The 17,881-nt window shown below is 41.6% G+C and overlaps 1 protein-coding gene across 3 annotated transcripts in view; it reads left to right on the top strand.

Moving 5' to 3' along the window:
• Positions 1-17,881, top strand: part of FLI1 (Fli-1 proto-oncogene, ETS transcription factor) — a 91,080-nt gene that overhangs the window by 58,336 nt on the left and 14,863 nt on the right. For all 3 annotated transcript variants that reach the window (XM_081333691.1, XM_081333690.1, XM_081333692.1), the window contains exons 3-5: positions 5,277-5,434; positions 9,963-10,166; positions 17,235-17,303. In XM_081333691.1, coding sequence (XP_081189817.1) covers positions 5,277-5,434; positions 9,963-10,166; positions 17,235-17,303 — 431 coding nt within the window. The remainder of the gene's footprint in view (positions 1-5,276; positions 5,435-9,962; positions 10,167-17,234; positions 17,304-17,881) is intronic.

The raw sequence follows: 17,881 nt of genomic DNA, 5'->3' as shown, positions 1-17,881 counted from the left end.
TTGGAGGTAAAAGAAAGCAAAAAGGGAAAGGGGTTAAAAGAAAAAAAAGTTTTAAGATTTGGGTTCATATTGGGATGGTAGATATAGTTGTTACAAGCTTTTCTAAAAACCAGGAGATTATCTCATGGTTTTTCCCACATCATGTGTATGGTTTACTTCATCTTGACCTTTTGTCTGGCTTGTGTCTTTTCCCCAGGAGTGATCACATAGCATCTTGGTAGCATCACCCTTTCATCAGCATGCAGTGATGTAATTCCTGTCCTCACTACTATTATTCTGGTAGAACAATAGTTGTTGATTCTACAGGCTCAGCTATAGTTCCTATCTGCTATAGCATGAAGAGGTTTCATGAACTATTTTTAAAGGATGTAGCCTCATTATGCTGCCTTTGTCCCATCCCCGGTTCCTTGATGGAGAGAACCAATATTTGCTTTCACCTGTTCTAATTTTTAAATAGTGTTTCCAATAAAGGAGAATATTTGTATGTCAGGGTTGAAATGAGAGTTTCTTGGTGTTCTCTAAGCTTGGCTGTTTGTTTGCAAATGTTTCATTACCCAAACTAGGTAACATCATCAGTGCTAGAGGGAGTAGGGAGGAGGAGGAGGAGGAGGAGGAGGAGGAGGAGGAGGAGGATGTTCTGTACCAGCCTGCTACCGGCCCTGCAGAAAAGGCAGGGACAACCCCTTTACAACCGGCAAGTAGGCTGGAATTACGCCTGCCAAATTTATAACTACAAAAACAAACAAGACATGAACCAAGAAACAGGAGCTTTAAGAAACAGGAACTATCCGAGCGGTTGCCTTCAGCAAACCAGCCCTCCCACACATTCCCCTTATATAGAGTTCAGGGCGTGGCTTCTCTCTGCCTCCTTCCGAGGAGCCCCATTGCCTTCCTCTGTTTACTCCTAATTGACTGCCTCCTGCGTCGGGCGTCCTTGAACAGGGCCAGCTGTGGGTCATCTTCATCCACGCTGTCAGGCTCACACAGCTGGGTCTCCGTGGTGACCAAGTGGGAGGAGCCTGGCTGAGGGTTCTCATCAGCAAGATCTTCAACCCCCTCAGCAAGGTCTTCAACACCCCCCTCCTCCTCTGAGTCGTCCGACCCAACTGCCGAACCCACAGGCTGACCCTGAATCACAACAGAGGAGGACTGTACGGTCCTTGGTGCTCTTTGAGCTTGGTTGTTTTCCTATGGCTGTTTCATTCCTCAAACTAGGTAACATCATCAATGCTACTCTGATGATATATACCTAGTTTGGGTAATGAAACATCTGCAAGAAAACAAACAAACTCGGAGAGCACCAAGGACCCCTCAAAACACAGTTTTCCCTCTTCGCCCAACACAAATCTTGCCATGTGAATGGTGTACAACATCACAGTGCTGGTGTTGCTGTAAATATGGGCAGAGGCTAGGATCTGGCCAGCTCCTGTTGGCTACTTTGTGCTGCACAGATTTCCTTGGTCATTTTAGCCTGGGCTGCAGGAAAGACTGGACACTTGATTTCTGACCAACACTTTCCAAAGCAGAAGTCTGTGCTAGGCAGGCTCTTGTTTTCAAAGAGCAGTGAACCTGATTTAGAAACAAAAAAAAATAAAACAGGATGCATATGTGCACATATGGGGGTGATGGTGGCCCCTTCTCCCCCCCCCTTACATATGCAAGCCAGCTGGGGAAGGCTCCAGAAAACACTCACCCTCTTTTTCTATTTTTCCATTAACCTCAAGTGCTGCTTCTTTCTTCCCCCAAACTTGCTTCATCCAGGATTCTGGGGAAAAGCCCGTGTTTAAAATCAGCTAGAAAGGAGACACAAAGCAGATCACTTAGATAATAAGAATAAGAACAATAAGGATAACGATATCCTCTTCCCTTCTCTCTGCATGCCAATTAATTCCATTTCAAAATACAAAATACAGAAATGCTGAGAGTTAGAATTAACATGGTTAATTCAGTGGTAACTCATGGTATTGTTTTTATTGCCCCAGTTTTTCATTTGTTAATGAGCTCTCAAATATTCTTTAAGCTTTCTTGAGATACACTGAGTTTTAATTCTGGTGGGAAGAATACTCTTTATTTCAAAAACCAGGATCTTTTATATGTTGCATTTAATGGTGCAGACATTTTAAGAATATCCCAAAAAACATAGTGTGAGTGTGCAACAGTGCACACAATATACTGATATCAGAGGCATTTTTTACAAGTAATATATCAAATGGCCTTAACTAGTTATCATCTGTGGAATTCCTTCCCTTTATCTTGCTTTCCTTTGCAGGTGGGCAGGGGGGTTACTGGGATAAAATATCTGCTTATGTCTTGATTGTCTATATCAGGGGTCTCCAAACTTAGCAACTTTAAGACTTAAGGATTTCAACTCCTAGAAGTCCACGAGTCTATGCCAAGTTTGTAGACCCCTGTTCTACATGTTAAACGTGGTTTCCAAATGTTACCTGGAAAGACATTCCCATCTTTAATCCTGGCTGACATGAGATCTTTTCTCCAAAATATTTCATGTCTGCTCACCAAGCAGTGGGCCTCACTGGCACGTTCCCCACACTGTGCAGCTAAAATGGCTGCTTCTGCTTTCTTATCCCCAAAGAAAAAGAAGTCAAAAGGAAGGTTGGGATTTACACAGTGTAGATGGACCTTTAGGAAAAATGATTGCATTTGAAATAGAAATGCATCAGAGTTGTGGATCATGTGGGTACATTTTATGAATGGACAGCTTCTTGGTCCATGCAGGTCTCAGATCTATGGTAAACCTTTATCTTCAATTAGACTTAGTCTGAACTGCCTTTATCGGTGAGGATAATTTTCAAATCTAGGTCCGATTTCTGTCAGACTTCCTAATATAGTACATCCTAGCTGTACTAGATTGAAACTTGCTGGCTGTTCAGATTGAAACTTTATTTTACCCTTGTAATAACAACCTTATGAAGTAAATTGGGCTGAAAGAGTGACTTCCTTCAAATCACCAATAAGGTTCATGGTTGTTGGGACATGAATTTGGGTGTCACCAATCCAAGGTCAGTAGTTCAACCTCTATACTCCAATAAGCAGTCCAATGAACTGCAGTGGTTATTAACTATGGCAAAGTAGATTTTACCTACTTGGTAGTCTCCAGACGTACTGTTGATTGTAACTTCCAGAATTCTCAGACAATATTTCCAAGGTTAATTAAGCTGGCTAGGAATTCTTGGATTCGTGTAAGATACATGCAAGAAGGGACTTCATAGGTCATCTGTGATTAGTATTTATATGTTACTTATATGTAAGGGTGTAGGTCTATACATATGTTTTATATAGTGTGTTTACCTGTGTGTTATGTATGTGTACACTTTGAGAGCAAGCAACTAAATTTCATTTTTAATGTGTGCCATTGTGGCCGCAGTAAAAAATAACAAATGCTATCTATCTATCTGTCTGTCTGTCTGTCTGTCTGTCTATCTATCTATCTATCTATCTATCTATCTATCTATCTATCTATCTATCTATCTATCTATCTATCTATCTATCTATCTATCTATCTATCTGATCCAACCTCTTGCTTAATGTAGAAATGCACAAAACTATTCCAAAGCCCATATCTCTGGACAGCACCCAGTTGGAAAAGCTTGACTTAGATCCAGGTAGAGTTAAACACATATATCTACCACCTGGTAGCAGTTAATGTCGTTTTGTCTTGTCTCTCAACATTGGTCCGCTGGCAATCAAATTGTGCTTTGAAGAAGACTATAGTCCCCTTGATGCCAAGCATTTTATACTCCAAAAATCTTTATAGTTTTTAACACCTAACACAAAGAATGTCTGTCACCAGTGAAAAATTAGTTCTCCTTCCTTCCTTCCTTCCTTCCTTCCTTCCTTCCTTCCTTCCTTCCTTCCTTCCTTCCTCTTTCTTTCTCTTTCTCATTCTCTCTCTCTCTCTCTTTTCTCTCCTGCTTTTGTTTAAACCTTTTTCTGCCTGTCACAGGAACCTTAAAATGATCAGCAATTTGCCTCTCTAAAGACTGCGTTTGGTTCCTTGCCTGGAAAAACAGTAGGCGAAATAGTACAACCTTAAGTTCTAACATGTGTAAGTTATACATCTTATTTCCATTTCCAAGCAGTCCTTTGCCCCGAAAAGACATGAGGAAAAAATTACCGTCTGCCTCTGAATATCTCAGCAGAACGTTTATCTCCCAGCCATGATAACTATGCTAGAATAATTCCGACTCTGTGCCTTAGCAAACAAATTTAAAGTTCTCTGTAGGAAAAATCCTTCCAGGCTTGTTCAGCAGATGGGAATTTAAGCATGCAGGCATGTTCTTCTTCTCTGTTTACTGAATGGACTGGATTCTTTCAAAGCTTGTTTTTCTTGTGGCTGTTGGTTGTGTCAGGTGACATGCTTCGTGAATTCAGAGAAAATGTCATAGATGAAGCATAGCAAGAAGACCTTGATCTGTCCACCAGTACCGATAGGTATGGAACTCATCACTTGATCCAGCTGATATATAAAGCACTTTGTTTGTGAGTTTAAGGTTCTTCTGTACCTGGTTGGGATATTTTTCCCCTACTGGTCTTTTACTGACCTGGCAGATGGACATTAGGATGGAGGTAGTCATGTGACTAAATAGAGAGATGTTGCTGACCCATGGGGTCTTGCAATCCCCTCTCCTAGATTTCTGAATAGTGATGGCCTGAATCTCCCAAATAATAAGATGAAAGGCCACCTTGACTAGTGCTGGTGGATAAAGTATATGACTATAATAATGCCTGTGCTGGATCAGACACAGGTCTGTCTAGATCACCAGTTGTTAGATCGCAGGAAGAGGTGGGCTCCAGATGATGAGTTTCTGGGTCTTGGGAAACTCACTTTTGAGCCCTTGTGAATCCATGGAGGGAACTGAAGTTTGGATCAGGTTAATCTTCAGATCCAGAGGTGACACCATAAGCAGGGCTTCTCTTACTAACTTTAGCATGTGAGTTGAGTAATGTAGGGGAAGATATTTATGTACTTGAGTAATCATCCATTAATGACTTTGCTTGTCAGAAGGTGGCAAAAGGTGATTACTTGATTTCAGGACAACCCCAACCATCATAAATATTTTGCCAAGCAGCTGAATTTTGATCATGTGACCTTGAGGATACTGCAATGGTCATAAGTGTGAAAAAAGGTCACAAGACACTTTTTTTGGTCCTGTTGAACAGTCACTAAAGAAATGGTGGTACGTCAGGGACTAACTGTATTTCTGCCATGAATAAATACATTCCTCTGGGTTAATATTGTACTGTTTATATTTCAGGGAATCTCCAGTGGATTGCAGTGTTAACAAATGCAACAAACTGGTTGGTGCTGGTCCAGAATCCAACCCTTTGAATTATGGTACTTACATAGATGAGAAGAATGGACCTCCCCCTCCCAACATGACCACCAATGAAAGAAGAGTCATTGTTCCAGCAGGTAAGAGGTCACCACCTCCTTTTGAATATTTTCACCCTTACTGAAATTTGGTCTTGAAATCAAACAAAGATGATTGGGGGACTGGAGGCTAAAACATATAGGGAACGGTTGCTGGAATTGGGTATGTGTAGTTTAACGAAGAGAAGGGTGAGGGGTGACATGATAGCAGTGTTCCAATATCTCAGGGGCCGCCACAAAGAAGAGGGAGCCAAGCTATTCTCCAAAGCACCTGAAGGCAGGACAAGAAGCAACGGATGGAAACTAGTCAAGGAGAGAAGCAACCTAGAACTAAGGAAAAACTTCCTGACAGTTAGAACAATTAACCAGTGGAACAACCTGCCTCCAGAAGCGGTGAATGCTCCAACACTGGAAGTTTTTAAGAAGAGACTGGACAGCCATTTGTCTGAAATGGTATAGGGTTTCTTGCCTGAGCAGGGGGTTGGACTAGATGACCTCCAAGGTCCCTTCCAACTTCTTCTTCTTCTTCTTCTTCTTCTTCTTATTATTATTATTATTATTATTATTATTATTATTATTATTATTATTATCATCATCATCATCATCATCATCATCATCATCATCATCATCATCATCATCATCATCAGTATGAATTCTTCCCCCCCAAAAAAATCAAGCATACAAACCAACAGGAGAATGCAAATGACCGGCTGTCTGCAAGAAGTATAAATCCTTCCATTTCCCTGTCATCCAGTCAGAGTTGAAGAAGCTTCTTGGATGAGAAGTGAAATGTCTTCAAAGGAAAAAAAACAAGAAAGTCCAGTTGCCTCGTGAAAAAGCAACTTTGGGACAACTATGACCAGGATGACTGAGAATCTCCATAGACATTGCTACAAATGATTAATAGTGCGATCTTATGCATGCATGGCCAGAAATAAAACACAGTAGGGACAAATAGGACTTACCCATCAAGTAAATGTATAACAAATAGCAACTGAGGGTCCCATGTTGTGCACAGTCCACGAGGTCCCATATTGCAGCAATTGCGCACCATTTGTGTGAAGTTGTGTGCCACCTAGAGTCACCTTGTGTGGGATAGACTGCTGTATAAATGTGATCAATGAATAAACATTACTACTGGACATAGAAAACAATTATTCCAGGAGTTTTGAGCTGTATGTGAAACTTCAAGAATTAATATACATCGTTAATAGGGAGAAGAAACTAGACAAGTGATTTGTGGTGCAAAATATATTGTGTTTAGTTCTGGCTCTCTCTCTTTCTTTTTTTAGCAGAGCTGTGGATTTTTGATAAAAACCATGAGAAAAATAGCACAGGATGCATATAAAAATACAGACATTAATGATAAGTAGCTCAGTAAAAAAAAAGTGTAATATATGAAGCCTGGTAGAAACCTCCCTAAGAGAGGAGTTATATTAAATAATATTTTTTAACAAAACTCCACATATTCTATTTTGAATATATAAAAATCCGCAATGTGTGTGGGAGAGCAAATATTGTCTAATATTTTCCAGTAAGCAAAAATAATGGCAAAAGGTTATTTAAGGAACCTTTTTTCTAGACCTCGGCAAATAATATCCACATAAATGTTTATAAACATTTATTTATATGCTCATAAGAGGATCTTCTGAAATAGTTCAGCTTTGACAAAGTATCCCATTGTAATGAAAAGCATATGACTTTGCGATTTGCTTTTTAGCAGGAATGAAATTCACTGTTGCTTTGAAAGGTTTGCAAAAATTTTGAATTTGAACTATCTCAAAGTCAACACTGTCCATTTCAGGTTCATGGCTGCCTTGTGTTCAAAAGGATCTTTTGCAGTCATTCTGAGATTAAAACAAAACATCTTGTTTCAACTTTAAGGCCTTCTGTTTTAAGCTTGAAACACTCAAAACTAGAATTCTCTCTCAGGAATGAGGTAACAGCTTCAAAGAAGAAATGTTTGATGCTTGAAGCATTCTGATATGAAACAGTTGACAAAGTCATGCTATGACATCATCATGGCACAGAACCTGGTTACTTGAGGGACCATTGTTTTCTGTAGTATCTGCTTGTCCTGCACTGTTGGCCTTCTTCAGGTTACTTTGATTAAACAGTGTCCTCTTTCAGGCACTTCTGTGACTTCTCTATAGCAGTGTCCCTCTGGAATGGGGTTTCCTCAAGATCCAGATGGCCCTCATTCTGCTATTGTTCAGAGAAGCCATGAAGACTTGATTCTTCTCCCAGCCCTTCAGCGAAAGAGAGTGAGACCCCCTTGTTTCATCATGCTGGCCATCTTTCATCTTTAATTTTTACGTTTTGTTCATATTAATGTAATTTATTTTATTGTCGTGAACCTCCCAGATCACTGAGAGTTGGGTAGCATACACGTTTAATGAATTCTTATCATTAACAATATCATTAGGATGACACCAAGGACACAATTTATTTTTTGTTGTTTGCTGGAGGACACCATGATGTATGGGATGATCCTATGGCTTCTACTTAATGGCTAAATAACTTGGTGTATGCTCATTTAAAAAAGATTACCAGAATCCTGAAGGGCAACTGCTGGGGTGGACAATAATGGACTTCAGGGACAATGAGTCAACCAGATTTTTTCCAGTCCCATGTTCTTCCAATATGTTGGATTTCAACTCCCATCATTCACAGCTAGAATGATTTGGAAGTTGGCTATTGGCTGAATTCTCACATATTGGAGTTTGGGGGAGAGCACTAAGACAGTTTTATGTCTTCCAGTTGTATGACCTTGCCAGTAATGACGACCTAATAATAGCATAATGTACTTGGTCCCCAAAGGCTGAGTCAGCCACAGAATTATGACCTAGAAAAACTTTTGGCATGATCCAACAGCAACCTTTCTCCGTTACCTCCCGTTTTTTTTTATACAACCCTAATCCATATAATTGTCCCATTCTTAAATCACCACCATTTATAGCAATTCTCCCCTGGGGTCTAATATGCAGTAATGAACCCAATTCTGTATATTCATCCTTAGTCCATCTGTATTGACTTTGCAGGCCTCAAGAGTTGCAAAACGAAAGGGTGAGTGGGTGGGAATAAAAGTCTGTTTTTTTGTCAGGCAGTTGAGTCTGGAAATATGACTCAGACTTATAAAGCAAACTTGTCTGAGCAGGGAGGTCATTCTGCAGAGAATTTACTACTTTCTGGAACATGCTAATAAACAGCGCTCCAAAAAAAATTTGCAATAACCATCTGTGCAATATTTGAAAGGGGCTGAGCAAAGGTTCAAACACTTTGGACAGCACAGCTTGGAAATGCCTAGTTTCCAAAGACCTGAAAGATCAGTTATCAGGAGGAAAACAAAGCAAAGCATAAGCTATAGTCTTTGGAGAATGGGGATTGAAAAAACAAAAGTTTTTTTTTTTGTGAATGGGCCAGCGTTAAGTAATGAAGTAAGCCAAAAAGGCTTACTAATAGGACGATGTTTTTGGTATTTAATACTTACAGAGAGTCCTCGACTTAACAGCTATTCATTAAGCAACCATATGAAGTTACAACAGCACTGAAAAATGTGACTTACAAGTGGTATTTGTTGCTAATAACTGTTGCAGCATCCCAATGTGTCATGTGATCAAAATCTGGACGCTTGCCAACCAGGATGTATTTATGACAGTTGCAGAATCCCAAAGTCACGTGATTGCTATTTGCCAACTTCCCAGTTGGCTTCCGACAAGCAAAATCAATAGGGAAAGCTGGATTCACACAACAGCTGCATGATTCATTTAACAACTGCAGTGATTCACTTAACCACTGTGGGGAAAAGAGGTGGTAAAATTGGATGGGACTCATTAACCACCACCTTGGTTAACAATAGAATTTCTGGTCCCAATTGTAGAGATGGGTAGTCAAGGGTAGAGATGCCAGTTCTGCATTATTCCATTTGATAGTACGTGTTTTTTCTGGGGGAAGGTGTACGCCAGGTTGGATGGGATTTTGTTGAAATAGGCCAGATTTGGGACTTTCTGGAGATTTGTGGGAGGGAAAATAGGGAGACGGGTTTTGGGAGATATGTTAGAAAAATGTATTGCCACAGTTTCCACAAATGTCTCAAAAGTTGGCACAGTTGAAGGGGACTCTCAAGATTGCAACAGCAACCACAAGGACAGAAAAGCAGTTGGAGACCACAAATCGCTCATTAACCCTGTCCATGGCCCAGTTAAGTTACATGCCTCTAGCTTGCTATATTTCACTTAACTGTTCCTCTCCAGTAAGAATGAAACTGGAAAAAGAGATACAAGAAAATAGCAACAGCACCTAGACTTATATACCGCTTCAGAGTGCTTTACCGCCCTCTCTAAGCAGTTTACAGAGTCAGTATATTGCCTCCCAACAATCTGCGTCCTCATTTGACCAACCTCGGAAGGATGGAAGGCTGAGTCAACCTTGAGCTGGTGAGACTCGAACTGCTGGCAGTTGGCAAAATTAGCCTGCCATACTGCGCCACCATGGCTCTTTCTTGACAGAGTATTGGCCATCAGTCATGTAACTTCTTTCATCCTTCCACCTCTCTGATTTCTTCTGATAGATCCCACATTATGGAGTCAGGATCACGTGCGTCAGTGGCTAGACTGGGCTATCAAAGAATATGGCTTAATCGAGATTGATACCAACCTCTTCCAGAACATGGACGGCAAAGAACTGTGCAAGATGAACAAGGAGGATTTCCTCCGGATCACTTCCCTCTACAACACAGAAGTCCTGCTGTCTCATCTCAGTTACCTCAGGGAAAGTAAGTGACCACTTTATTCACCCTTGCTAAACTTATGTCCAACATGTTCAACAGCTGACATGCTTGCCTTGTATTTGTCTCCATTGGCTGTGGAACTAACTCCGAGAACAGCCTTCCAAGCTTCATTGTAATAAAGAAATCATTCCAAAATGAAAATGAAAATCTAAAAAAAAAAATCTAATTGCTGGGTATCAAATGAAAACCCAGTTTATGATGCCATCGGTGAAACTCATATTTTCAAGCTTTATTTTTGACTACTCATGCAATGTAAGGAGCTAAGAGCCATTCCTTTGAGTAAGAAAACAATTTTCATATCTCTCTCTCTCTCTCTCTCTCTCTCTCTCTCTCTCTCTCTCTCTCTCTCTCTCTCTCTCTCTCTCTCTCTCTCTCTCTCTCTCTCTCTGTGTGTGTGTGTGTGTGTGTGTGTGTGTGTGTGTGTAATTGACTGATCTAGTGTCAGGCTGGTTGCTTGTGGTGATGTGAAAACCTCTTTCCATATCCAATTTTGTGTATCGCAGCCTTCTCCAGCGTGGGGCCATCTGGTGCTAAAGTGAAAGCCAGCGTGATCAGGAATTGTTGTGGAGTCACCAAGGACCTGATGGATATCAGATATGGGAGGGGAAGTCATAGGTTGGCAACTGAAGTGGAGAGCTGTGGAAAGAAAGGAGATTTAAACAAAAGGGGATGGGTGACACCAAAAGGAAATATCAACAAACTGTGCCGGCTCTGTTTTGAGATGCTACCAGGAAGATTGCAACACCAAATGAAGCCTAGTTGATAAGATTGTGTGCTGAGCATGTAGCATCCCCAAAGAAGCTACCTTCCTTCCACCTTTTTCTAAGTGTGATTGAGAAGTTCTTTGCCTTTTCTTTTGGTGGCCTTATTTTAGTCTCCTTCCTTATTGGGAAATGACAAAGGACGATTAGTGGTGATATTGGCGTTATCTCTTGTGCTCTTTCCATTCTTTCTTCCCTAATTCCTTGACTGTCCATTTTCCCCAATCTGGAAAAGTCTTTATGCTTTGAGATTAAATGAAGGGCAAAAAAAGTTGCAGAACCTGGAGAAGTGATTATATAGTAGAAGACAAATTATTTGCACACATCACGTGGTCATGATCACGTGGTGGCCCGCTTAATGACACCATGACTTACAACTCTAATTCCTGGCTCAATCACAGTCATAAATCAAGGATTAGTTGTAATTTATTCTCATGCACAAATTTGCTCCCTTTTTTTTAAGTAAATGCCACAGCATCCCATGTAGTTTGGCTCGAAAAAAATAGCTGTCTAAAAGCTTTATCTAAGAATAGAGAAAGTAAGGTTTACACACACACACACACAGCACACATGCACATAGATAGATATAACTGATTCAACAGCTATAACTGATACAATTAATCGACTACTAGCCTTTCTGGATGCAGAGCAGATGTATTTCCCTTGTGCCCAGCCGCAAAGCAAGAGAAAAAGAAATATACCCAGATGGGTCAGGGAGGAAGTCTGTTTTGTTTGGTAAAAGAGGAACAAAAATACCGAGAAAGGAGAAATGCAAACAGGTCATTTCAGTTCAACTCAAAATCAATTGTCAGTCTGCAACGTTTTCTTCAGCCCGTCTCTCGAACATATTTTGCTTGAATACTGTATCTCCACCCTGTCCTTATTTCATGGATGGCTGATTTCACACCAGCATCATTTCCCCAGCATCACTTCATTGGTGTTTTTCTTCTCCCCACCCCAATGCAACAGCTTGCAAGCTTGTGAAGAATGCCTTCTCTCGAGACTCTTTTTCCTTTGCAAGAGTCGCGATGGCCATACGTCCCATTGTCCTCTTTGGCTGTCGTTGGGATACTCTTGACATATATGAAGCCTTCTCTTCATTGAAGCCTGCTTACAGGCTACCAAAAATGACTTCTTTACCAGCAGCTCTTCTTGCATCTGCCTAATGACGGTCTGGTTTCTGGATTTCTGGTTAATTCCCTTGTGGTGCAATGCCTTAGAAAGGTATTTGTTGTTTTTCCAGGCCTAACTTCCTATGGCGGTTGAATGCTGAGTTGAATGCAGAAGGTGCTCAAGAGCTTCGTTTCTTATTTGTCTTGTCAGAGGGAATGCTAGGGATACTTCAATCTTGATAGAAGAGAGTATTTGTAGCTCAGGGTCGAACTGCGGGGTCCTTGGTGCTCTCTGAGCTGGGTGGTTTTCTTGCAGACATTTCATGACCCAACTAGGTAACATCATCACTGCTAGAAAGGAGAGGGGTTGGAGGAGGAAGAGGAGGAGGAGGAAGATGAAGAGGAGAAGGATAATGACTGTGGGGTCCTTGGTGCTCTCTGAGCTGGGTGGTTTTCTTGCAGACGTTTCATGACCCAACTAGGTAACATCATCAGTGCTAGAAAGGAGAGGGGTTGGAGGAGGAAGAGGAGGAGGAAGATGAAGAGGAGGAGGAGGATGACTGTGGGGTCCTTGGTGCTCTCTGAGCTTGGTTGTTCTCTTGTAGACGTTTCATTACCAAATTTGGAAACATCATCAGTGCTAGAAGGGAGTGGGGTTTGCAGGGAGAAGGAGGAAGAGGATGACAACTGTGGGGTCCTTGGTGCTCTCTGAGCTTGGTGGTTTTCTTGCAGACATCTCATTACCCAAAGTAGGTAACATCATCAGTGCTAGAAGGGAGTGGTGGGAGGAGGAGGAAGAGGAAGAGGAGGACTGTGTGGTCCTTGGTGCTCTCCGAGCTTGGTGGTTTTCTTGCAGATGTTTCATTACCAAACTAGCTAACATCATGAGTGCTAGAAGGCAGTGGGGTTTACACTCTGTTTACATACTACTGACTGGTAGACCAATTTGAAATTTTGCAAGCGCGACATAGATAATGGAAGGCATAGCCAAGATATGCAGTTTTAAAAAGAAGACTCTGTCTGCATCCACTCACCATTTTATCTTCTAAGAGTGTCTCTGATTCTGTGTGGGGGCTTCAGTCAGTCAGTCATTTTATTGTAATCTCAGACCAGTACAAGGAATAGGTTCCCAAGTGATCTGTAAGCAGTGGCGGGATTCAAATATGTGAACAACTGGTTCTATGTGTGGATGTCACTTCTGGAAGTCTATTCTGGGCCTGGGCAACAAAAAAAATTAGCTAGCAGTTCTGCCAAAGTGGTGTGAACCGGCTGAATCCCAGCACTGTCTGTAAGCACCTATAAAACAGTCTAGCTTCAGAAATCAGTAAATAAAAATGTGAGACGACATTAAAATACATCTATCAAACAGACTCACTGGGACCTGTGAGTGAAATCCAGAAGAAACAATCTATATCCAGGTTATAAAAGTGACAATAGCTGCGGAACCTAAAATGGGATAATACCCAAAGCTACATATAAATATGTGGGTGGTCTAGCTGCAGCACATGTCACCCCACTGATAGGGCTGATTTGGCTGATCTGTCTGGCTAGGTGGGTGTCCCCTTCTTATCTCATTATTTCATGTATGTCCTATCTGAATCTGCACCCTCACCTGAAGAGGATGACCATTTCAGATAGGAGTGGATCAATCTTTGGCCAAGGGTACCCAGACTGAGGAATTCTGGAAGCTGAAATCCACACGTCTTAAAGTTGTCAAATTTGAGAAACGCTGTCTAGAACTTTAATGGCCAGACCTTTAAAATAGACTATGAATCTTCTAGGCAACCTGTGTAGCAACTGAAGAACTCTGTTGTGGCCTCCCAACTGTATTTCTTCCCAACTGTAGGGAGAGGTTTCCTCTGCCCAAATTAAACCATGTTAATATACATTAATATACTCCTTAATTCATGTTTTGTTTGAAGAGGGTCGGCAATGAGAGCTTTGATGTGACTCAGAAGACAGTTGAAAATTTTCAGTGGAAAAAGAAAAAAGAAAATGTATAAAGTTATTTGCACGAACCTTTCTAAGGTGTCCTCTTTCTCCCTCCTGTATAAAAAGCTTGTTTAAGTTGGCAGAAGGCATACTGTAGAAATAAATGAAGTGGACGTTTCAAAGGCAATCCGTGGGTTCAAAAATAAAAATTACTTTCCCTGCAGTTGGGTGGCTCCTTGGTTATAGTCTGAGCAAGAATAAGATAGAAGATCATTCCTTCCTTCCTTCCTTCCTTCCTTCCTTCCTTCCTTCCTTCCTTCCTTCCTCCCTCCCTCCCTTCCTTCTTTCCTTCCTTCCTTCCTTCCTTCCTTCCTTCCTCCCTCTGTTTCCTTCCTCCCTCTGTTTTCTTCCTTCCTTCCTTCCTTCCTTCCTTCCTTCCTTCCTTCCTTCCTTCCTCCGTCTGTTTCCTTCCTCCCTCTGTTTTCTTTCTTCCTTCCTTCCTTCCTTCCTTCCTTCCTTCCTTCCTTCCTTCCATCCTTCCTTCCTTCCTTCCTTCCTTCCTTCCTTCCTCCCCGTTTCCTTCCTCCCTCTGTTTTCTTCCTTCCTTCCTTCCTTCCTTCCTTCCTTCCTTCCTTCCTCCCTCTGTTTCCTTCCTCCCTCTGTTTTCTTCCTTCCTTCCTTCCTTTCTTCCTTCCTCCCTCTGTTTCCTTCCTTCCTTCCTTCCTTCCTTCCTTCCTTCCACCAGGACTTAGATACCGAAATACTAAAGCACAACTGAGAATGTGCCTTATACCACACCCAATCCCTGAGTCTCTTTCGTGAATTTCCACCTATCTGGAATTAGTAACCAACATGTCCCCATATGGGGTGTGACTCCCAGGCCTACCATGATTGATCGATTGTGGCATTGCTCTGCTTAGATTTGAAAGTTTGCTCAGAAAAGATTCCAGATCTGGGTTTTCCCTCGACTATGTGCTTGGCAAATTTTGCTGTGTCTCGTTCCCCGCCCCCACCCCAATTTGTCTTCTCCTGCCTCTTTCTTTTCAACCTCTTAATAGGAAACACATTTTTCCTTCCCGGTTCTGGTGTTCCCACCAGAAATGTCAGACCGTTGGGCAAAGGTGAGAACTTGAACCAATAAACTCAGAGCAACTTTACCTCTCTCAGCAGCTTTTCAGCTAAAGTAGACCTTGCTTTGTTTGATTGCTCCTTGATGTGGTTAATTCCCCCCCCTTTTCCCCCTTTCTGTCGGGCCTACCTTCCTCTTCCTGTCCCCATCCAATGTGTCGGTCCACATTTCAGCTGCAAAGACAGCTTGTTTAATCTCTGGAAAACTTTTGGACTTTGCCGGATAACTGGCATTCGTCATGCTAAGCACCAGGAATGAGGATCTGTCTCAAATTTGCTAGAAAATGTGTCATCCATAAAGTTGCTTTCTCACTGTTATTTGAGAACAAAAAAAAAAATAATGTACAAAACTCCAGGGATACAGGTTCAGAAAGTCTCTGTAGACATTACCCTTATATTTTGCCCAGTTTCATAGACCATTTGTGATGCCTATTAAGGCTTCTTGCCCAGATTCCCGCACCACCTGGCATCATTTTTTTTAAAAAAATCTTATAGTTATACAGAACGGTTACTGGAATTGGGTGTGTCTAGTCTAATGAAGAGAAGGACGAGGGGGGACATGATAGCCGTGTTCCAATGTCTCAGGGGCTGCCACAAAGAAGAGGGAGTCAAGCTATTCTCCAAAGCACCTTAAGGCAGGACAAGAAGCAACGGATGGAAACTAACCAAAGAGAGAAGCAACCTAGAACTAAGGAGAAATTTTGTGACAATTGGAACAATTAATCGGTGGAACAATCTGGCCAAGCCTCCCAGGAAGTGTTTTATGTTTGTGATGGGCTTTCAAAATTGCCTATCCTTGCTATCAACCGTGGCTGTATACTGCACTGGGCATCGTATTGTTGTTTCTTTTACCCCTTGAACCAAAAAAGTCTATGACAGAGGCCCCCAACCTTTTGGGCACCAGGGACTGGTTCCATGGAGAGAGGTTTTTCCGTGGACTGGAGAATGTGTGGTTTTGTGTGCTGCCTGCATCCTGTGGATGGGGCTTTGCTTGTTTGTGCAGTCCGGTTTCTGGCATGCCGTGGCCCGGTACCAGTCCATGGACAGGCGATTGGGGACCTCTGGTCTATGGTACATTTTCCAAGCTCTGGATAATATACATAATCCAAATAATGAAGGTATTAATGTTTTAAGGTGGCCTGAATTCCATTTGAGATGTTTCAGTTGGTGGATTCAGAGCCTATTTGCATGTTCTGTAAAGTCCCGTGATTGAAGCACCATGTTGCCATATCGCCCTAGGATTTTGGACGGGGAATTTGAGGAGGATGCCAAGCCTTCTTCTTCAATGGTGGCTTTACATAATCAAGGCATTTTCCTTTTGTATAGTGGCATTCATCTTAGTGAGCTTACAATTTGCAGTGCTACAGCCCCAGAAGAACTATGCTCATGTACACATTGACACCAAGGGTCCCTAACTACCTTGTCTTCCAGAATTGGTCCTAATGAGTTTCATCTGGAACACAAAGGACCTGTGTGATGTCTTCAGTTCTATAAAATACACAAAATAGTCCTCAGCTGATGGCCATGTTTAATGAACTTTTGGACTTACAAAGGACTTTCAAAAAAGCTACTTACAATCTATCCTAGAAGTTACAACTGCTGCCACTATCAGACGATATTGCTTCATAGATCTTAAAGGGTGGGCAGAAATAATGGGATAGAGGCAGTGGTGGGATTCAGCCTGTTCGCACCACTTTAGCAGAACCGTTAGCTAATTTTTTGTTGCCCAGGCCTAGAACGGACTTCTGGAAGCGGCATCCACACAGAGAACCAGTTGTTCATGTATTTGAATCCCACCCCTGGATAGAGGCAGTTTTTCAAGGTGCTGTGCCATGGAAAACTTTATGGCTATAAACAGCTCCTTGGATTGCATCTGGGAGGTCACTGGTAACCTGTCCAGTTGTCTTAAGAGCGGTTTTATATGAGCGTATCAAAATGCAACCATAATTGCTTCTATTAGTGTCTTCTGTACCGGCTGTGTCATCTGAGTGGTCTATGGAACACATGGCAGTAATTCACATGTGAGGAAACCAAAGCATGAGTGATCATGAGGAAAGACTCTTGGTCCAGAGAAGGATGTAATCTGTGCAGGCAAAATTCACTCTGTTTGTTCTTTACAGGTAGTTCCTTGCTGTCTTACAACACACCAACTCACACAGATCCATCACCTCGCGTCAGTACCAAAGAAGGTGAGTTCTTGACATTTGTTCATAGTAATCATGGTTTGTCTTTCATGAAAAGTGATCTGATTTGGGAAACAATCCCAAAGAAAGTGGTTCAAAGTAGCTGTGTGTAAAATCCATGGCCAAAAAGAAGGAAATAAGGAATCCATCATGGAAGAGGATGGATGCATAATTCAGCAGAGGTGATCTGTAAATATTGAAGAATATTGGACTGCTTTAATATAAAGGAGTATAAAAGAGAAAATTGCATGCAAATATGTCTTTCCATGATGAAAATGTGGACAAAAATATATGCTAATGTGACAGCTACATACAGGTGGCCCTCACCTTACAACTGTAATTGAGACCAACATTTCCATCCTATGTCATGATGGTCACAGGTACAGGCATCCAGGGACCAGACCTGATTTTACTAATTTTTTTATGGCAGTCGTTAAGTGAACACAGTAGCCATTAAGTGAATCTATGTATTCTTATTCAGCATGGCAGATAATATGTGGGTTTGAAGATTATGACTCTATTACTTTATCAGAATGGGCATTGTTCTTTCCTTCTGGTTAATGATAGATAGATAGATAGATAGA

Source organism: Vipera berus, assembly GCF_964194415.1.
Source record: "Vipera berus genome assembly, chromosome: 8".
NCBI lineage: Eukaryota > Metazoa > Chordata > Lepidosauria > Squamata > Viperidae > Vipera > Vipera berus.
Note: the sequence above shows the minus strand (reverse complement) of the source record. Positions and strands in the feature narration are given on the sequence as shown.